Source organism: Schistocerca americana, chromosome 6, assembly GCF_021461395.2.
Source record: "Schistocerca americana isolate TAMUIC-IGC-003095 chromosome 6, iqSchAmer2.1, whole genome shotgun sequence".
NCBI classification, from domain to species: Eukaryota; Metazoa; Arthropoda; class Insecta; order Orthoptera; family Acrididae; genus Schistocerca; species Schistocerca americana.
In genome coordinates, this window is record NC_060124.1 from 286268874 (window position 1) to 286292138 (window position 23265).

General features: G+C 37.8%; 1 protein-coding gene across 1 annotated transcript in view; it reads left to right on the forward strand.

Moving 5' to 3' along the window:
- The window catches only part of LOC124619904 (ARL14 effector protein), a 72072-nt gene that overhangs the window by 21082 nt on the left and 27725 nt on the right, over positions 1-23265 (forward strand). The window contains exons 2-3 of the mRNA XM_047146538.1: positions 5720-5841; positions 12536-12682. Of these exons, the coding sequence (XP_047002494.1) occupies positions 5720-5841; positions 12536-12682 (269 nt within the window). The remainder of the gene's footprint in view (positions 1-5719; positions 5842-12535; positions 12683-23265) is intronic.

Here is a 23265-nt window from a genome sequence, read left to right on the forward strand (position 1 = left end):
ACAGTCGCCATAACCTTTCCGGCCGAAGGAATGGTCTTCGCCTTTTTTTGTGCATATTCTCGTTTTGTAACCCATTGTTTGGATTGTTGTTTGATTTCAGGAGTATAGTAATGTATCCATGTTTCATCCACAGTGACAAAACGACGCTTAAAGTCCTGCAGATTCTTCCTGACAGCTTCTAACCATCCTTGCAACAGTTCGCATGATTCTGTTTTTGGTCAAGCGTGAGCAATCACGGAACCCATCTTGGGAATAGCTTTCTTGTCCAAATGTTTATGCAAAATATTATGTACCTGTTCATTCGAGATGCCCATAGCGCTAGCAAACTCACGCACCTTAACTCTTCTGTCATCCATCATCATATCATGAATTTTATCAATGATTTCTGGAGTGGCAACCTCCACAGGGAGGCCAGAACGTTCAGCATCACTTGTGCCCATATGGCCACTCCGAAAATTTTGAAACCACTTATAAACTGTTCTAATCAAAGGTGCAGAGTCACCATAATATTTATGGAGCTTATCTTTAGTCTCCTGAGGCGTTTTGCCTTTCATAAAGTAACGTTTAATCACCACATGAAATTCTTTTTCCTCCATTTTTTTTGACAATCACTCGACTTCCTTGATTCACACGAATGCCAGACACAAAGAAATAGACCAGTATGGCTGAAACTCGGTGTGCGTTCTTTCCAAAGATGCTACTAACTAAATATGACCTCGATACTTGCCGGTGGTGCCATCTCTTGGACTTTGCTCGGACTTTTCAAACACCCCACGTATATAGATTAATATAGTCCAGTTAATTTGCGCTCCATTTTAAGAAAAGATTGTGATGGGATTCTTCAATGCCTAATGTTCAGTTAAGTCTTCTAACAAGATGTTGATCATTTATTTTAAGTACTTGGATTGAATCCCTCATCCACATCTAGAGTTATAAAATATCACTTACCACATTATTTTATTTGTGACCTCATTGTCTTCTGTGGGATAATATGATGTTGGTGTCGGATCCTACTTCTGATATGAAGAAAATATTAACTGGTTAAGGGATTGTATTAGTCAGGTGGCTTCCAGTGATTATTTAATGAAATAATGTTTCTAAACTTTGAAATAATTATATTCACTAATATTTCCTCACATTGGATTATTAGTACAAAATATTTCTGCCTTCAGTGCTATCACAAAAACACATTAGCTCCATTTACAATAGCTCTTCTGCCAAGACTGTCCATTTCATATCACATTCCTACCAAGACTGTCCATTTAAAACTACTCTCCCGCTAAGACATTGCACATTGAAGACAGCGACTTAACAAGGTCAAAGAGTTTACAACTTTGTTGATAATAATTGTTGGCACATCTTTGAAACAATTAATAAACATGAATTTACATAAATTTAACTAAAATGCTTCAACATTAATTCAAGTATGTATAATGTGAATATACAGGCTTATTTATACCCACCTGAGGATATCAGTACCCACTGGTATTGTGCTTTTCGTACTCTTATTGACTTGATTGCATTACAAACTAGTTCGTCACTCATCTGTGATCATGACATCATATCTCCTTAAGATATGTCGTACAGTGATCGAACTTTGCAGGTACACACAGTGTGGATATTATCTTCAAAATGTGGTGCAAATAAAATTAATAATAAAGAAGTAATAAAACACCTTGCTTGTTGATGAAATTTTACTGCTTGAAAAGCAAAATTGTAATAAACGGTAAACTTTTTTCGTTTCATTGTTTAATGGGTTGTGTCAATGAGAAATGTTTCACAAGTGTTCTAAGTGCTCTCACTTTCAATTACTGAATTGAATGAATACGGCTGTGTAATTTGTCTGATGTTATGCTGCCCCAAGATATAGACACAGTTTCTAACTTTAGTACTTGGTGTATTGCGTGAAACCTTTAATGTAACCGTATAGCCAGTAATGAGTAGATTGACAAATTTTTAGATTTGGTCAATAATTGTATGAAATGCTGAAAATAAAATTTGTGTTACCCATATAAGCCTTTAGATAAGCAACCTGCTTCTGGGAACAAGTGACAGTTTTAGCTATTTAGTAGTATAAATTAGTTTTTCAGATGTAAGTGTTGTAAAATGCTAACTTCAGTATATTGTACGGATTGACCCTCACCAGAGGTATCTAGTTCACTGCTTCCAAACTGTATAATGCATTTCGGTCATTGCAAAATTGTCCACCCACAGCAGAACCTTTACTTCCATGATAAACCACTTATAGTAGTAGAAACATACCACTTCATATAATTAATGTTTATGCTAACCTAACACCAGCTGAAAGAGACATGCCAGCCAAAACTTAATATCCTTCACTGCTTCACCAACTCTTCTTGGGACACTGATCAGACCACCTTTTTGTGACTTCAAAGAGGTCTCATACCACCCCTCTTGGACTGTGGTAGCCTGGCTCATGGATTAGAAGACTCGCAACACCACCTTTGGAAGAGCCCTGTAGATAACAACTTGATGGAGGTGACCATACTGAGACAGCCCCAACTATTATTTAACTGTGTTGCCCGTGAATGAGGTGTCAAAGGATACCCAAATCACTTTGTTCTCTTCCTGGATAAAAGGACAAGGCGTGCACAAAAATGCTGTTCATTGCCTCAGTATCAGCTTGTCTATGGTCCAGCCTCTGAACTACACAGAACACTTTTTGAGACATGTCTCTGTCATCCTCACAGACACCCTGTTAAGAGGATCTGTTGCTCATAACTTCATCTAGATCCAGCCTTCATACCAAAAGACATCACACACCCATGTATTGCACGTGATAGTGCGCGTAAGATACAGTTGCACTTTTCTCACACTAGGTCATTGGAGCCCTGAACAGTTTACAAGTTCAAACTCTATCCCTGACACTTACTGGTTTTAGTCAGTCAAGACTTCTCCCACGAGTTTCAAAGCACCAGATGGTTGATTATATTTATCTGGGCCTCTAGCCACATCAAAATCCCAGAAAACAAATTTTCAGGTCATTTAACAAGAGCCTTTGAAAAAGGATACCCTAGAATTGCAGATACTGGTTCCTGACCTATGTAGGACCCTATCCCAACAACTAGTGTTATTTATTAGAGAGTAGTGTGCTTTAGCTACCATTACCCAGCTATGTACCATAAAATAAAAAAACTGCTGCACAGACGTCTTCATGCAGGTTGTCCTGTTGAGAACCTAAAATTAACTGCCAGCTCTGTGTTGGTCACACTATACTCAGATTAAAAGTGTAGAAACTGCAGTGGCAGGGGTGCAGTGTTGCCACCGTGCAGCTTGCCAGTCGTCACAACGCGCTGCATGTAAGCTGCAAAATAAGCAGCACAGCCAGCACGTGATGCACAAGAAAGAACTAAGATTGGGTAGTGCCTGGTCTCTAGTCTGAACACTCGACTCGCTGCAACAGCAATCACAAAGTAATTTTAATTGGGGTATGGATTGACTCATAAATACATTCTCAAAGAGCTCCCCATTACTGCGGTTGTGGTGCCCCTTTATCAGTGGCGTGGCACGTATTTTAATAGTGTGCCTAACTTTTGTTGTGATAAGGCTACCTGATTCATTACCCTCAATTTTAGCCAGTGATGTCCTAGCAGAGAACCTAGAAAATAGGGATTGTTCGACCTCACTTTTTTGAAGACAGAGGAACCGCATTTGCTAAGACATCAGTGTGCTACATTGACTTGTTAAAGAACATTCTTCATCCAGAACGTCAAAGGTGTCATGTACACGAGAGAGAAATGTGGTTCTGTAATGGTGGTGCCATAGCTCACTTGGCAAGAACATTCATGCAAGTGATTTGACAGTTGTTCCCATGAAATGTCATTTCACAATATTGTGATGTTCCACGGCCCCCACACTTATGTGATCTATCAATCTTTGACTTCTTTTTGTGGGGCAGCTTTAAATCGAGTGTGTACACGAACAAGCCGTGCACAGTTGATGACCTTAAGATATTAGTTTGTCAGGAAATTGAAGCTATGCCAAATAAAATGTTAGAGAGAGCCAACCGTTACATTCAGGAGAGTCTGGCAAAAAGAATATATCTCATGAAATTATTTTCTGAACCTCATTAAGGTATGTAGATTTCAAAAATGTAGTAAAAGAACTGTTAGTGAGAGCAAAATTTTTAGAAAAAAATGAAATCATGTTTCAGTTAGTCAGTAAGGAAAAACATGTTTCCTCTGTATAAATATGCAGTTCCTGCTCTTATTCTTCCGTGTATTGACTGTGCAACTGTGTGTTGCTGTTGTAATTTTTCTGTTAACTTGTTCACTTTATTCACACATTTAATAAGTCCACAAAGTAGCATGTGAGCAATCCATTGACTTTTTAAATCTAATCTGATAAAAAGTCACTGGTCTCTTCCACATATCCAAATGGCCTTGTTCTGTGAAATGATTTGTATTTGGATCACACTTTTAGTGTGCAGAAAGGTGTTCACTATTCTGTAAATTTCTTGTTCAGCTGGCTGCCAGCAGAATGGAAAAATTTCAGTCAATAAACCTAAAACATTCATATGTGAGCTGTAAAGCTCACTTGTGTTGGCATTAACTCCTGTAATGTTGTAAAAGAGTTCCTAATACAATTTTAGTGCCGTTTACTGTAACATATTTGTCAGTACTATTGTAAATATATTGTTTTTGTATTAAATTTTCTTACAAGCTTTCTGTGAATTATGAAATGACTTGTTCCATGACCTGATAAATTAAATAAATAAATTAAATTAAATACCTTATTATTTCACTGTAATAGACCCCACTTCAGCCCCTGCTACACCCAGTTTCCCCTCTAATGCAGAATTTGAAATGGGTTGGTAAGGGAGGGAGGATGTGTGAGAGCACTGGAGGAAAACTGAGATGAAGCTTAATAACAGTTTTTTGTCATTTAGTGTGTGTACTTACTGACTGACTCTTCTATTTCATGAGTATTCGCCTCTCTTTATAATGAACAGTTATTCAGGCAAAAGAGGCTCGTTAGATTAAATATGCTTTTAATTTCCCGTACATTCCTCTGCAGTGAGACATTGCAAGTAACTTGAACAGAACCTGTAAGAAGACCTTTGTGCATAATGTTGCTCGAGTAGAGTAACAAAACACTTTTGATGTGATGTCGATAAAAATAGAACTGCACTATACAAAATGATAATGGATTGCAGAGAAAACAGGCACATGTAAGAGTTTATTCTCTTTGTTTATTATGTCCAGAGTATTTAGCTCTAACCGTATTGGTGCAATGTTTACTGGCTTCAAAAAATTGCAGATTTACTTCTTTCCAATTTTATAATTTTCCTTATTGGTGGAACCAACATAGATCCATGTTACTGATCACATATCAGTCAAAATGCACAAAATTGTTATCCGAGCAGAAATAAAAACGTGTAGGAAGCAGTGTCGTGTTGTGCGTCATACTCTGGATACCTGAGTGATCACTACAGAATAGAAATACCAGTGATCTTGACATTCCACATAAGAATTTTGGTGTTGTAAAAAGAAAAGCTTCTTGTTTCTTTAAAAAGTTGTCTTGACTATCCATTGAAATATTTTGGAATATGATTGCACATGAAAAGAATGTTCTCCATGCAAAAGAAAATGTTCCATGCAGCAAAAGAAACGGAACAAAGTAGAAATAAATTTATATCGTGTGTCTGTGTGGGATAATAAGCATTTTACATGACAAAAAGTCAAAATTTGTGTTTCAGAAGTCAAATCCTGTATTGAAGAAATTGACAAGAAACCAGGACATGAAATTTATGGAAAATTTCAACCCTGAAACTAGTAACAGGGAGAAACGGAAACTGACACGAAAAATCAGTCATGGAGGGTAAGCAGTGCAAGTTCTTATTGATTTTATTTTTTGAATTTCTACTGCCGGCATCATACGTAGATCATAACTTACTTCAACAAGAAAAGTTCATGGATTGCAGTAACAAAAATATAAACTGGATTAATGTGCAGCACTAAACTGAGATGAAAAGCTGCTGATGGAAAGTCACAAAAAGAAGATAATTGGAAATACTTAAAATAATATGAATTAAACATTAATTGGAAATGCTGTTAACTAATAATGTGGGATGAAGAATTACAAATAAGAAGAGTCATTCAGAGAACATTGGGAGTAATAGTGGTCTTTTCTTCCCAGCTCACTGACCTTAGTTGTCACATCAGCTGAAAGGAATTGATTACAGGATAGTAATCGATGAAAGATAGTGTAGTGTTGTATTTATTAGATGAAAAGAAGAGAGAAGTGTGGCTAAATTCACCACTATATGTACAACACTGCTGACTGAACCAAAAAAACTAACCGTGAAATGGTTGTGTGCAGTGCAGCTTCATTAACAATGTATTTCTTTGAATTTATAACCTGTGATTTAAAGTGCACTGAAATTTGGAGGCAGATTGTTTTAAAAGAAGCTAAGTAGTATTACCACTTCCTGATTTTTGTCAATACTTAAGTATTTGTTTGTAATAACACCAGAAATTTCACCATGTAAATAGAAAGGGTAATCATTTATCTGTAGCTGATTGATGGATAGTGTATAAAAGCACTGACTGCACGGAGAGCATTTCTCTCTCTCTCTCTCTCTCTCTCTCTCTCTCTCTCTCTCTCTCTCTCTCTCTCTCTCTGTGTGTGTGTGTGTGTGTGTGTGTGTGTGTGTGTGTGTGTGTACTAGTAATGTGTGAAGATATATTTAGCTAGGCGTATAAGGAATAGGGAGAGTTGTGTTTGGAGTTGGAAGGACTTTTTAAGAGTTAGTTTTAGACAGTGGCAAAGCTATGGTATCCAGATCTTGGTGTGTAGGGAGATGACATTAACAATGTAGAGTAGGGACGTGGAGTGAGGATGATTGAGTCAGTGAAGGAGATGGTTTGTGTCTTTAATATGGGGAGCTAGGCTGTAGGTGGTTGGTTGGAAGTGTTTGTTAACAAGAGATATTTTGTGGAAACCAGCTCATCCATCCTAATTGTGTATTCTGTTGGGAACAAATACAGTAAATTAATAAAGTAGTATGTAGACTGGACCAGAGAAACTGTCAAAACAGTCTAGTGGAGACAAAGATGCAACTATGAAAATAGATGATCCTCTGTGAAGGATATTTTGTTAATTGATGTTGAACACATCAACACATAAATAGAGAACAGGCTTTGAGTGGAGAACAATGATGGACAAATAACTTAGTGAAGCAGTTTTACCTGTCGAGCAAAGGACGAAATGGTTCCAAAAGGGGGGGGGGGGGGGGAGACAAGAAAACCAGTCAATTACCAGAATTGAAGTACTGTGAAAATAAAAGTGAAGTGCAACTGTGTTGGATAGGTTACAAGTAACCCGATGCTAGAACATTGAGGTTGTCGCCAATAAGTGACGTGAAATATGTTAGAGGTTTCAACTATAATGAGATATGATATGCAGATAATATAATTGTGAAAACTGTGTCACTGCGAAGAAAAAGTGAATGTTTTGCATTAAGATGGTGATAATGTGCATGTGTGAACAGGGCGTTGCCATCTCAGTGGCATGGTAGGCATATAAATTTTGTAGTAGAATAGTGAACATTGTATCTCATTACCTGCCAGCAGTAAACATTGAATGTGGTGTCACTTTGTTTTGTTGACAGCAGCAGCCATTGCCAAGTTACAAAGTTTTCAATGGTGGCCTTTGTAAATGCAAAGGTGCCCCTCTATACTGGCATGCTTATTGCCAACAAGTTGTGTTTATCCACTAAATTACAGCACCTGACATCATTGTGACTGTGTGCCTGACACTGTGGCAGGTTCACCATGTAAGACTGGGGGCACTTTTATTTGACTTGCAATATCTTGTCATGGTACATTTGACTTCAGGTAATCACTGTTTCTAACAAACTGCAGTTTGCTTTACAATAAAACAGTACTTTTCAAGTATTCAATATCAAATATTTTCTCTTAATTCGGTTTTGTTTTCAAATTTAAAAATATATTTGTTTTTGCATAGTGACATAGAGATTATCAGTGTGAATAAAAGGTTTGGAAAATAACTGGTCCTTTAGTACTTAGGTAATCAACGTATTTAATACACTATCAACACAGATTCCTATTATCACTCATAATGAAACAATTACGTATAATATGATAGGTACCTGTCGCACCCCTTGAACAGGTACTCAATTATATTAAATTGCACTGATAATGAATAAGTGATTATTTATTTTGCAAGCTTCTTTCAAAGCAGGGGTGGCCAAGATTTTGGCTCTTGGGCTGTGACCTGTCACAAGTGCCATAGTGCTCAGCTTCGCTGCACATTTCCTCCCCCTCCCCCCTCCCCTCTCCCCTCTCCCCCATTGCCACATTACACAGAGTCTCTCAGCTGGTGGAGGGGGAGAAGCATTTAAATGGCAATGCAGTCACACTCTGTATGACTTGGCTTTATATTTCATGTTCTCCAGCAACATAGATCACAAACAAAACAAATCTTTGGTATTATTTAATTATTTTTGGAGCACTGAAGACGAATAATTTTTCTCTGGTACAAACTGTCGGCATATCAACAGGCACAGACAATTTCACAGATTTGCGCCATCTTGTTGCTGCTAATCATGACTTCTTTAGTTTCATAATCAAAAAAGGGTCTTTCACACAAAGATATTGATTGAAATATGTAGCATTTTTGGAACCTCATTGTGAAAGGTGGGAACTCTACATGAGGAACGCAATGTAGACATCCTGGATAGTTTTAATGTAAAACAATTTGTCATTAAAAGGAAATTGCTTGCATATCACTCAGTTGTGTCTGCACATGCATAAGGGTGCTTTCAACTGAAAGGCCAGTAGTCTGGAAAACAGTTGGAAAATTGACAGTGTCATAACTAGCTTTACAGTTCTTTGAAGGCCACAATGAATTCTTCAAACCTTGTGTTTTCTTTAACTATAGTGAGCTTGAGGAACTGGACTGTTTGTCAAAATGTGTCCCTTTTATAACGCAATTTTCCTTTTTAAAGACATTCCCATCAAATTGGAAAGAAGTTGTTCCTCGCCTTGCAGTGTTTCACTGTGAGCAGTGTGCAGTTAAGTCCACTTAAAAGCGAAATCTGCAGTCCATTTGGATGTCTTTAGTTCCTGCATTCCTTTTCCTGCTTAAATTCAACAATACCAAGTTTTAAATCAAAAAATCATTCCAAATCTGCCCCTTGACTTAACTGATGTACTTTGCAGTAATACGTAAAGTCTCCATACTCTTCATTCAATTCCATCAAAACAGTTGCAATGGTCAGTGGAATAATGTGTGCGACATAAATTTTTCTATTTATACCACCAAGAGTATAAATTACTCTTGTAGTAACTCCTACTTCTTTACTCTGGACTACTGTAGTAAATTGCTTCTGTAGTAATATACTCTTTTAGTAACTGTTGGAGAGCTCAATTTCTATTTACTTCTGTACTTATAACTAAAGTAGTAACGCCTTTTTACTAAAAAAAGTAAGCCATTTCTGCACACTGCTGGCACAAGCACTACATTCCCTCTCGGAAAATATTGATTGTCAGCAGACATTATTGCATCACTTTTTGCGTAACTTATATTCATCGCTATAATTTTAGAAGCTAGACAGGATCATTAAATTAAATTGTTAAAATTGGAAAATCTAAATGCTATTTTACTAATTAAAGGCAAGATCTGTGTATTATGAAAAAAAAATGTTCTATTAATGGATGAATCTGTTGTTAATCCTGCCATCCACAGCTACCATTGTCCATGGTTGGTTGGTGACACGTGTTAATTTAAGTACCAGTTTGAGATACAAGCTAGCAGCAACATGGAGGTAGCCAAGAAATGTTCAAAAGCCGTATTAGAAAATGAAAAAGAATAGTTTCCTGAAATAATGAAAAAGTACATAACTACTATTAAATCTAAAAAGCACGATGTCAACAGGCTAAAAAGGAAAAAGTATGCTTGGGAAAAAATACATGTTGAATACAACACAGAAGCTCTTGCACAAAGCTCACGAGAGCAGCTTACAGTAATATGGAAGGAAAAGAAAGTGAAAGCAAAGAAAACAAAAGCTGGAAGTATACGAGAACAATTTCAAACTGGCGATGGAGTAAGTGAGATGAAGATAGATGATATAAGCCAAATAATTAGTGAAATGGTTTCCACAAGTTTCCGAGAGAATAGCTGGAGTTAATGACAATGACACATCTGAAGGTAATGTGATACTTTCAAGCAATTTTGATGATAACTGCTCTGCAAGTGGCTATGAAACTGCTGAAGGAGGAACTTCATCCAATAGTCATTGAACCTCAGCCTGCATTATCAGGGAGAGGACATGCGGTTGTAGTGAAGAACCGAGAGTTGTTGAAAAAAGCAGATGAGCTTCATTCCTTAAAAATGTGTTTAATACAAGAGGAATACAATGCAAAAATGTTATTAATAGAAAGACAAAGAGAAATCATATAAGAAGAGCTTAACCTTAAAATGGAAATTATGAATAAATTCAAGAACGTAATGGTGCAATCTTCAGGTTCCAGTCCTTCAACCAGTGTGCTCAAGAAATTTGGGTTTTATGGAATGAATAAGAAAATATTAATATGCATAAAACATCTTTTATTTCCTTGGTATTTTTTCAAATGGTTAATATGTTCTTGTTTCTTGCATGGCATAATATTTCTGTTTATCATTTTAGCATCGGTAATAATTTTTGTTAATACCACATTCTAATATTTATCTGAATTATCAATATTATAAAAGAAGTTTTTTTTTTTAAATAATTGAAACATTGTATGACTTTGTGTGCTCAGTTACAAAATAAAATGAGAATGTTAGTTCCGTAGCAAAAAAGAAAGGAAAAAAATGTAACTATAAATCGCACATAAATAAAATGAGTCATTTTTCACTGCAGTAATAACAATCTTATGGCTTATTTTACTTCTAATTTTTCTAGCAAACTAGGTACAATTTTTAATTAAAGTAATTAAGTGTAATAGACCTTCTGACTGCTTGGCCTGCATCATCTGCTTCTGGCTGAAATGCATATTGTTCGATGTCATTCACCTCCACAGCATCAGGGTGAAACACATCTCTAACATCTATTCCAAAGTTGTATAGAACTGCACCAGCCACAATAAAATTCCCACACTTGTTTGGTTTAAATCGCATTGTTTTAGTGAGAATTTGGAAACATTTCTCCCGGACACCGAACGATCACTCTATTACACATGTGGTAGCAATATGAGCTCAATTGTAGCTCCATTCGCCTCCTGTGTGGGCTCAGAACTCAGGTGTCGTAAGATGTTTGGAGAGAGCATATTCACTATCTCCAATAAGCAACCCATCATATTGTCCATTTTCAAATTCTGCAGCAACTCTGCTAATGTCCCAAATGTGTGCATCATGCGTAGAACCTGGCCAACGGCTTGCCACATTAAAAATCTTCCTATTAGCATCATGGATGATTTGTGTATTGAGAGAAAAGAAATCCTTGAGATTTCTGTATAGTTCTGCTTGTACTCCAGAAGGACAAAGTATGGGTATATGTACACAGTCTATGGCCCCTATGACATTTGGGAATCCACCCATTAGATAGAATTCTTTGGTATATTTTCTTGGCTCTGTGGCATGGACATGTACAGTGGCTTTAAGGCAATGACACAGTTTATCACACTGTTAAAAGCTCTTCCAGCAGTAGTACAATCCCCTGCTACGATTTGTTAAGTACCTGTGGGAAAGATTTGCAGTCCACGAAGTAGTTTCAGCCTACGAGACAAAGCACGGTTCCTGTCAGAATTATGCTGCAGTAATGGCTCCAGTATACCAAGCAGCAACTCAAAAGATTCCTTACGAAACCCAACCACTCATTGAAATCACTGTCGCTATACATCACAAGTGGATCTCTCCTCTCCATTACAACCCTCATTCTTGGTATGTTCACTACTTCTTCCATCTCCATATATTCTTCACAGTCCATGTAATCCATAGCAGTCTATGCTTAAAACACAGAACTCAAAGATTGCACCTTACTCTCTTACTTTACTCCTACTACTGCCTGGGAGTAAATTTTGGCATTTTATCCTCCTTAAGTCACTAATGTAGTAGCATACTCTTCAATCATGCTCTCCACCAGTAATGGAGTAAATAAATTTACTTCAGAAGTAAATGAAAAATTTACTCCTGGATTAATTGACTCCTTTAGTTCAGCACTATCAGCTGGAAGTCACCGATTTCCTTCTCTTTTAGTGACATACTACTTTAGTTTCACTTACTCCTGGTTGGTGCTTGCCACCCTTATCATGTAATTGTTATCGGTAATCTTCTACTGCCCCACATTCATTTATGATAAATACTATTTATTTTTAAGCAGTAAGAGCAGAAAATGGAAAATACTTATTAATAATATCAGTATTAAGCAATTATGTAATTAAATGTATGATTAATAATGATACTCAGAAAGACTTAGGTTACCTATCAGTATAATTTAATATGTCCAGTTTGTTGATTATTCTTATAAAATAAATTCGTTTGACATGCAGTATTTATATGTATGTTATAGGCGCAGGCAAGCTGCCAGTTTATATGATGACAGAGGTATCTATATTGCCACTGGAAAGGATCTTTGTGATTGCCTAGATGAGACATGTGTTGGCTGCCACTTCCCATGCCCAAAATGTCGTTCAAACAAATGTGGGCAGGAGTGCAGGTAAGTTGTAAGTAGAAATACGATTTGTAAAAGTCATGGTGAAGAAATAGTATCAAACAACAGGTGCAGGAAATTACAAGCTGATGTTTATTAATGCTTTATCGCCACCAGATGATCAATCTGTAGCATGTGAAAATTATCTTGCACTTACCAGCATCTCTTACGGGTATTGTGAAGTATAATTTTCTTTTACAAAAAGAATCTATAAAACTCAAGCCAAAAAAATTTGCAGGGGCTAAACAAGATATTTCTACTGGCTATTACATGGAAATAAGACAATCATATTCTGAACACAGCCTTATCCCTTAGAGGTTCTGTGGTCACGGAAGTAATGGAAATAAAGGTTGGCAGCCAATGTGATCAACTGGGATGTTATGGATAATTCAAGGACTGCTACCATTTCAGACCGAAGTCTTTACTGCCTGGCAATGTACCAATTGTCACGAATTTGATGGAGGGACTCATATCATCCTGTGTTTCATTTGTACATGCTGCTTGCAGTTTTTCCTTTAGTGCACAAGATGTCATCTATGCTGCTTGTTATAGCACTCCCCTGCCAGTAATTGAAACAAAAATGTTCCTCAATTGCGCTTATATCTACGAGATTATGAAACTTTCCACAATTGAAGGATATTGTGCCTGAAAAGTGAAAGTGTGTCCTGGATTTAAAGTTTGGAATTTTTAGTACTCCGAAATAACAACACGTACCCAAAAAGGTGGCGTAAAGCTACATTTAATGATTTTACAAAATTTCTTCACTAATTTTTCTTCAAATCAAGACAGTTTTAACCTGATCTTGTGCTACATTGGTCTTGCACTCCTCTGATCTGAACTTGCACTCTTTTAGTGGGTGCAGCTGCCGAAGTATTTGTATGTTAATTAAAGGTAATACAGTCTTGATAAATTCTAGTTTCGGTGGTAAGTAATTAGTTTTGGTGGTGTTTAAAGGTGTACACTTCAGTACAACCTACACACATACATCATGCCTGGATAAGAAACAACTGACAGAGCAAAGAGTGATTACTACAGCATAATTTTAAAAAATACTTGGAACAAACATAAAAACGCTTCGAACAAACATGTAAAAAATAAAACATACAAAAATAATTAACTCTCGACACGCCTCCTTAATTATCTCTCTCCTTAATTCTTAGAGACTTGACAAATCTGTAGTTTAGTCAGTGTGTTAGCAAATGGACTTGAAATTTCCACATGTTTCAGTTTGATAGTCATTTTCATATGTTGTTGAATAAACATCCATGTAATTTCAGTATGTTTCTTGACGCTCGTTATTTTTACTTCATAGGTATTAGTCTACGTATGGCAGCTTGATCGACAATTCTCAGTTTTGTCAGTTGATTCGAGCCTGAAATTCCAAGTTCTTGTACAAGGCATCATATCCGATATATATCATCAATCGAAGAAAGGTAGTTAGGTACTTTTCTTGAGTTTTAGAGTGTACTAGACAGTAGCTCCTCCTCACATGATAAGAACTTCACTGATGGCACTTCTAATTGAAATATCGCATTCATAATCATAATCAGCCTAGTCAGAGCAGTGTTGAGCTTCTATCAAAGAATATACCTTGCTTCATAGTTCCTTAGAGGCACCGAAAGATGTCTCGCCATTTTCCAGTGACAAACCATTGGTTTATTACTAAAGCTGCGTAAGTAATTAATGGCAAAACTAATATCCAGCCAAGATGATGTTGCAAGGCGCAATAGACTCCCTAAAGCTTCAGTAGAGTCAGTCATTAGGACCTGGATTTTAATGACAAGTCTTATTTTCTTCCTGAATTTTAGAGTAAACTCGGTAATCGATTCACTGATTTAAGACATTGTTGCGCAGCTTCAACAAAGCAAACAAAGGTGGCTAACAACATAAACATCACACATGGGTTGTGTCTTTTCAGTTTCAATACAGACTCAATCTAGTTCAACATGCTGAAAGTAAAGTGCTCGAACAGCATGAATTTTCAAGGTTTTGTTCATGATTTTGGAGGAAAAATCCTTTAGCCACCTACTACTTATTACAATCTTCAGAAAGACTCACGAAGTAGTTAGGCTATAATACTTTTTTTTTAATTGCAACGAAAAGCTCATATTAACATTGAATCAATAACAACAGAACTATTATATATAATCAAAGAATAAACAATCTGTCCTTTGTGCGCACCGCCACCGAATAATGCTATTCTTCACTGTGCGTCTACGGATGTTCTGCTGGCGACTCCCACACAGCCCCCCTCCGATAGAGCGGAGCTCTGGGAAAGTAGGGGTATTTATATTTCACCCAACGCCCAGCTCTTGTGTGTACTGAAGGCATTGGTTGAACTTCTTCAGCTTCTGTTGCTGGTAGTGACGGTACTGCTTCCTGTTGTGGTGGTGTCATCCTGGTCCAGTGGTGTGGAAGGTGGCACTTGGTGCCTGACCTTTGTGTCCTCTTCAGTCAGTAACATATGTGCAGGTTTGAGCAGTCCCAATGATACCACTTGACTCTTTCCATTTAGATCTATCTGCATGGCATGCTCATCCTGAGAGAGCACTCTGTAAGGTCCAGAATATGGAGGCTGCAGCGGTGACTTGACAGCGTCCGTCCGTAGCATCACATGTGTACATGAGTGTAAATCTTTGTGCACGAATGTATTTACTGCTCCATGTCTCGAGACAGGAGATGGGCGAAGTCTGGCCAAATGCTTGCGTACCATTTGCAATGTAAACGGCAATTTGGTCTGTCGTGCCCCTTCTTTATCGGTAAAGAATTCTGCAGGCAGTCGTTACGGGTTCACCATAAACCAATTCTGCGGTGAATGCCCCTAAATCCATTTTCAATGCTGTGCATAGGCCCAACAAAACTAGTGGTAACGCTGACAACCAAGATTGTGCATGGCACATTAATGCAGCTTTTAATGTTCTATGCCAGCGTTCCACCATCCCATTGCTTGCCGGGTGGTACGCTGTGGTGCGATGATGTTGGAACCCGCAGAGGTTGACCAATTCTGAGAACAACGTCGATTCAAACTGATGCCCCTGGTCTGTGGTGACATGGAAAGGGCAGCCGAAATGTGCGATCCAAGATGAAAGAAATACACATGCCACCGTTTCTGCTGAAATATCCGATAACGGAATCGCCTCTGCCCATCTGGTGAAGCGGTCCACCGCAGTGAGGGGATAACGGTATCCTTCCGACGGCAAAAGCGGTCCCACAATGTCCAGGTACACATGTGTGAAACGTTGTGTGGTAAGTGGGAAGTTTCCTACCGCTTCATGCACATGTCGCCCCACCTTGGCCCTCTGAAAGTCCAGGCACGTTTTTGATCAATTACGGCAGTCTCTATTTATACCGGTCCACATGACTCTGTCTGTCATTAGTTTGATGCTGGCGTTTATTCCCGGATGATCCAGTCCGTGGATGCTATCAAATAATTGTCGTCGCAGTCTCTCAGGTATGAACGGTCTCGGTTTTGCTTGCGTTACGTCACACCAAACTCAGAAGTGTTCACCCGTAGGTTGTATTCGTTGTAAGCGTAATCCGGACATACTATCATGAGACAGTTTAGCAAATTGCTGGTCTGTTTCCTGTGCTGCAGGTATTTCCTTGTAGTCAATAGTGTGAGAGATTGTTTCCAACCTAGACAGGAAATCTTCCCCAACATTCTCAGCTCCTTTTTTGTGCTGCAGGTCTGTCGAAAACTAGGCGATAAACTCAAGTTGTCTAAATTGTCGTGGTGAGCAACCATCCTTCTTCTTACTGAAGCGAAGGTAATTGGCTTGTGGTCTGTGAAAACAGTGAATGGTTTGCCTTCTACTTGCAGTGGGAAATGCCTGATGGCTTCATAAATTACCAGTAGCTCCCTATCATAGGCACTCCATTTTACTTGTGATGATGTAAGCTTACGGGAGAAGAAACCTAGGGGCTGCCAATTGTTTCCCACCTTCTGGTGTAGAGCTGCACCTATTGCCTGCTGGCTCGCATCCACAACAATTGCCAGTCAAGCTTGAGGATCCGGATGTGCCAACATTATTGCCTGACATAGACAGGTTTTGATCTTGTCGAATGCCATCTGCATCTCTGATGTCCACTGTAAAGGTTATTTGCCTACTGCATCCTTGCCGACTAGTGATGATGTCAAAGGTGATTGAATGGCCGCCGCATTAGGCAGATGTTGTCTGTAGAAGTTAACTGCTCCAAGAAACTGGCGTAGTTGGCGATAGTCGATGGGACGAGTCATCTCTTCGATAAGGTGGAGTTGGTCTTGCGGTGGGCTGATACCTGCTGCTGTCACTGAGTTACCCAAGAATGGCACCTGACGTTGTCGAAGTAAACACTTTGATTCATTGGCCGAAATGCCATATGCCTCAATACGTTGGTAAACAGTCCTTAGATGTAGTTCGTGCAATTCCTCAGACAACGAAAAAACAAAGATGTCGTCGAGGTACACGAAGCAATATGGTAAACCCTTAGATGAAATTGAACTGGGCTGCATTTGTTTGTCTACAACGAAATTCTTTGTACGGGGTCACCACTTTAGCCACATACTACTCATTACAATCTTCAGAAAGACTCACAAAGTAGTTAGGCTACAATATTTTTTTTTTAATTGCAACGAAAAGCTCATGTTAACATTGAATCAATAACAGAGCTATTATATATAATCAATGAATAAACAATTTGTCCTTTGTGTGCGCCGCCACAGAATAATGCTATCCTTCACTGTGCATCTACGGATGTTCTGCTGGCGACTTCCACAATCCTTCAACACTAACAGGGAAATTTTATTTTGTAAACTATGTAAGACAGAAAAGTACTTTAATGTGCAACATAAGTGTAATGTTACCAAACACAGCAGGTATGTAAGGACAACTGCCAAAAATGACAGCTGACAAACACTGCAATTTGAGCAGACAAGTCCATCTGCAACCATGCAATCATTCTTCAAGGACTTGTGCGAGAGGATGGTGTCTTGCAAAATCCCATTGGAGAAGCCAAAGAATCAACACATCCAGCACTTTGTGGAGAAGTACACAGCATATCCAGGTCCAGATGACTGTACACTGAGAAAGAACTATTTATCCCTGTGTTGTGAGGCACTCAACAAAATACGAATTAGTGTTGCTGATTAACGATCAAGGTGTCCATAGATGAAACCACCAATGTGGATGGGCTAGGGCTGTGGGTAACATTGTTCGGGGTGTTCTAAAAGTTGACAGGCCTAGAGAAATGTTCCTCCTAATGCATTGATTTTCAAACTGTGGGGCACACACCCCAAGTGGGTTCTGGGGACGTTTAAAATGGCATGCAGCTGGGAGGAACAGTACCAGTGCATTATGTTGTTAAAAAAGTAGCTATTTAATAAAGACAGATGTGTAAGTACTTACGATGAACTATTTGCTGGATATCCGGTATTTCCTGTGTACTGAGGTCAATTTTCATCTTGGGTTATCTGCTTGAATGTAAGCACAGTAAGTAACAGTAGCCAACCAGATGGCTGGAATTCGTAGTGTACGAATACAGTAGACGTGCAAAAACTTGGCAGATTGTCACATGTCTGCCTGATTCGGAACCTTTGTGTGCCAACTGTCCTCTGGATAGGATTTCTCACAACTTCAACGATATAGTAATTTTTGCAAGTAGTGCTTTGTTTCTAAGAAGCATTGGCACTCCAGGGTGTATACGACCCGGGAGATCCGGGAAAAACCCGGGAATTGTATAGAATTCCGGGAGAAAACCAGGAAAAACCCGGGAATTGTATAGAATTCCGGGAATTTTTAATTGTTTTAGTTTTCAGTTGAATTTTTGTGATTTTGACTGGTAAGAACCAATACTCTAACAAAGGATATTACTGTATCCCACTATTGCAGAATAATGCTGCAGCAACAAAACGCGAACGAGAGAAAAGAAAACGAAAATAAAACTTAAATTGCAAAGGACATGCGCCGTATACAACAAAACACAGTGCTCATACAAGCGTCTGCCAACAGCAAAGTGTGTCAAAGGCTTTAGGAAGACTATAATGCTTCATAACAACAAATTGCCTCCAATGAGCGTGACGCTTGAGCAGTTGCGGGCGTGCTCTTGCGCATGCGCAGTTGAGTCGCGTATGAGTTCTATCTTCTTTCGCTTCTGGTTACTGAAGTATGGCTGGGCGCCACTACTTAATATCGTCCCGGTTTGGAAATATAGAAAAGCTGGCGCTGGTGCCCAGAGCAGTCTAAGTTGTGGTGGGGAGATGGGTCGTCTCCACGTGACCTGTGTTTACGTTCAGTGATTTTGTTGTTTCCTCTTCGTTTATTGCTCTCACATTAAATGATAACAAACGGATTTTTGCGGCTGGGAGTTATCAAATGAATTGAAATACGTTCGCATAATTACGGAAGGCTAAAATACGTTATTAGTTTTACATTTTATTTCCACCTTCCTGACAGTCAAGCATTAATCACCTTGCAAAACAATGAAGGTGTGGTTTTTTTCCCCGGTTTGCTAAAGAGATTTGGGTTTCATTAATTTTTTCTGCTTTATTTGAAACGAAGTGTTTAATTTCACACTATTGGCTAGTTTCAACTGTTCGCTGCATTTTAAGTGCACCTATGGCATTATGCCATAATAAAGAACCAAACACGAGATAATACAGTACTGGTACTCCAAGAAAATTTACATATGAATCTGGACATATGAATGTGCATTTAAGCAGAATTATGCGTTTTAGTATGGTTCACGAAATTGTGCTGCTCTTTAAGTATCCTCTGATGTCTTGTTTATTTTATGACATAATGGAAGATCTTTTAATGTTTAACACGTACGAACATATGGGCTTCGTGCGTCATCGTAGCTGTGTAAGCACGGTGACACCTACTATCTGGCGCTCTCTTCCAACTGCTGAATATTGCGAATGGTGGTTTGAAAAGCGTTATATTCAAACCAAATTTCCATTTACGCAAGATGAACGATGAATTTCTTAAATTACAAAGCATTTGACTCTCACTTAAAAATCAACTCTTTGAGGACGACCATTTAGAAGAATTTTGAGCCCAGAAGATCAGACATTTACGTCGTTATTAAAAATTTTACTGGCACATTAGTGTGATGTATCTTAAAGTGTAACACGCGCAAAGAAGATCAACATTATATGTGGAAGCTTAGCTTCTCTTACAGTTTATTAATCTTAGAGACCAATATTATATGTGAATGTTATGTATATTAATTTAAACCATTAACTTTTCTTATTTGTATGTTCGCGCTATTTAAGAGTGATCTTGCTATTGGCTGACTCCATTACGTGTCCTATTCTGTCATCAGCTGGCGAGATCACATGACATGAGCTATGGCTGGCTTACAAAAGCGCATCGCAGTCACGATTTCAATGCTTCGGAAAGTGACATGCTGTGTTTGGTGGAATTCAAATTTATACCTTCGTAATACGGAAATATGCAGCATACATGTTGCTGCACATCAAAGGTCTTTCAAAAAGTGTTTTCCCCCCCTGAGTTTCCTTTTCTAAGGTGCCGGGAAACTCTACATCGGTATATAAAAACATTGAAACAATTGATGAGTTATACAGCGCCGAGGAAGAGTAGACTGTCACTTAACACGGAAAAAGTTTATTTTCACCCAGGAGAAAGTGTATTTTTACCCGGGAAATCCGGGAATTTTTTTTTCTTTGTCCACGTATACACCCTGCACTCTAGTCTTGTTGGATCGAGTTGTTCAGGCAGTAGTGATCACACAAGCAGTTTAGTCGTATTTACTTCTGATTTGAAAGTGATTTGTTATCTTTTTTTTTCCTTCTTCTTCTTCTTCTTCTTCTTCTGTACTTCGCCATGGGTTTTATCGAAGAAATGCAAATATGGTGATGATTGCATTAAATACATTTTTGACACTGTACAAAACAGTGGTGTCAACCAGCCACAGTGTATTATTTGTTATGTATAAAGTATTGAGAGCAGTGATACCATGAGACCTTGTTGTCTCAAACAGCATTTGTGGACTTAACATAATGCTTTAAAAGGGAACCTGATGGAGTTTTTTTGCTACAAAATGAACAAGTTTGAAAACTTATGGAGTTTGATAGTACTGTATCCATTGTTCATCAGTCTTCTAATAAAGCGATCCTAGGTTCCTACGAGTTATCGCTTCTCATCTCAGAGGCTATGAAAAGTCACACACCAGGAAATCCTGGAAAAGACCAGAATTTTTTCGTCCAGGAAAAATCCAGTAATTTTTTAGAATTCTGGGAATTTTTCATTGTTGTAATTTTTGTAATTTTGTCTGGTAAGAATTGATACTCTGACAAAGAATTTTACTTCAGCCCACTCCTGCACAATAATACTGCAGCAATAAAACATAAATGCGATAATAGGAGCAAAATAAAACTGTAGTTGCAAAGAAAATAGGCCATTTACAACAGAAAACACATACAAACTGATAGCAAAATGTGTCAAGGCTTTAGGACGAATACTATGCAATTATTCCTGACGACAAAATGCTTTTGATGATTGTGGCATCACAGCTGTTTATATTTTTAACAGGTCACAGGAAACTGTTGCGAATTGTAATATAAAAAGTGTTACTTTCAAAGTAAATTTCCTATTAAGCAAAAAGAAATTATGTTATGTGCGAGAATGTGTGATGAATTTCTTAAATCTTAAGAGCATTTGATTCTCACTTAAAACTTAACTTTGGGGACCAGCCATTTAGCAAAATTTTGTGCCCAGAAGACCAGCATTTCATGCCATTATTTCAAATTTTACTGGCGCTTTTGTGTTTTCTGTATCTTTAAGGTTAACACACACCACAAAGGCCAAGCTTCAAGTTTAGTTTTTCTTATTTGTTTTAGGTCTTTCATAGCTTGCAAATTGCATAATATTGATGGCAAAGAGTATAATTATCCTTAAAAGTGCGTGGTTAGTTCTTGAGGAAGTCTATTCATAATTGACTTTCCAATGTAAAAGTTGAAGTGCTTGATAGAACATATATTCAACCAGGTAATCCACAAGATGTTCGCTATACAGCAGTGAAATTTATAATCTTGCTTGTTAGAAATATTCAATTGCTGAAATTAAGCTGTGCCCTAAGGATTTTGCTTAATCATAGCCTTTGGAAAAAAAACGGCAAAAAATTTTTGACTACAAATATTATATGTGAAAGCTTAGCTTCTCTTGTAGCAATAGTGTATGTATTTGTGTATTCACACTATTAAATACTGGTGTTGCCATTTGGCTGACTACATAACATGCACTATTCTCTGAATATGTGCTGTCATTGAGTGGTGAGATCGCACTCTGTATTTCAGTGCTTCGGAAGCAGCATGCTGTAATTGGTGGAATTTGCATTTATGCAGTGTGCGTATTGTCATGCAACAAATATCTTTCCAAAATGGGTTACTTATTTATTTATTTATTTTTTTGTATGTTTATTTTCCTAACGTGCCTAGAGGCTGTACACTGACAAACAAAACCTTTACCATTTGAAGGATTGATAAGTTTTACAGCTCCAGTGAAAAGTAATGTTGTCACTTAACACGGAAAAAATGTATTTCACCTGAGAGAAACTGTATTTTTAACTGGGAAACCGGGAATCTCGCTCAGAATTCGTGCAGATGGTCAGAGAAAAGAATCAGCGTTTTTTCAATTCTCTGTTATACACTATCAAGCCCTGGCAGCTAAGACGCTCTCAAACTAAATGAATGACATCTTAAAATTATGCATCAAAATTGTGAATAATGTTAAAAAGAGTGCGTTAAATACTTGCATTTTTACGGCCCTTCGTGGAGATTTGGGAACAGAACATAAAAAATTGCTATTTCATATAAAAGTACACTGGCTCTGGAAATGAAATATGTTAGCTAGATTATTTGAACTTAAAGAGATGAGGTGGTTCAGTTTTTGGAAAATCCACACCAAACTGAATTGTATGTGGAACCCTATAAGCCAAGTGTTAAAGTTGTGTTGACTTACCTGTCAGATATTTTTGGCTCATTGAACACTGTGAACTTGAAATTGCAAGGTATAGATTGTAACATAATTTGTCATCAGGATGCTATCGCAGCATATACTGACAAGTTGCAACTTCGGAAGCATAAAATTGTAGCCCTGCAATTATTCCTGTTTTCCCACATTACTTGGATTCCTGGAAGAATCACGCTTTGATATATTTAAGCAATCTGATACTACAATTAAAATATCAAATCATTTTCAGCATCTCACTGACGAATTCAAATGCTACTTACCTACCTCATGTGATTTACAGATTGGCAACAGATCCTTTTCATGTTGATATACTGTGAGAAACACTACAAGAACAAGCTGTGGAAATTAAAAAGATTCTGCAGCCAAATATGACTTAGAGAAGATGGATGAGTCATTATCTTGGATAAAATATCTTAAAGTTTATCCAAGCATAGCAAAGCAAGCACAGCAACTTATCATTTTTCAAGCACTTAGTTATGTGAAAGAGCATCTTCAGCAGTTGTAGCGATCAAAATAAAAACAGCAAACTCAATATTGCTAATGATTTACCTCGTGCACTTTCTTCTGTTCAACCAAGAATTGAAAATATTTGCAAAAATATGCAAGCTCTTTCATTAC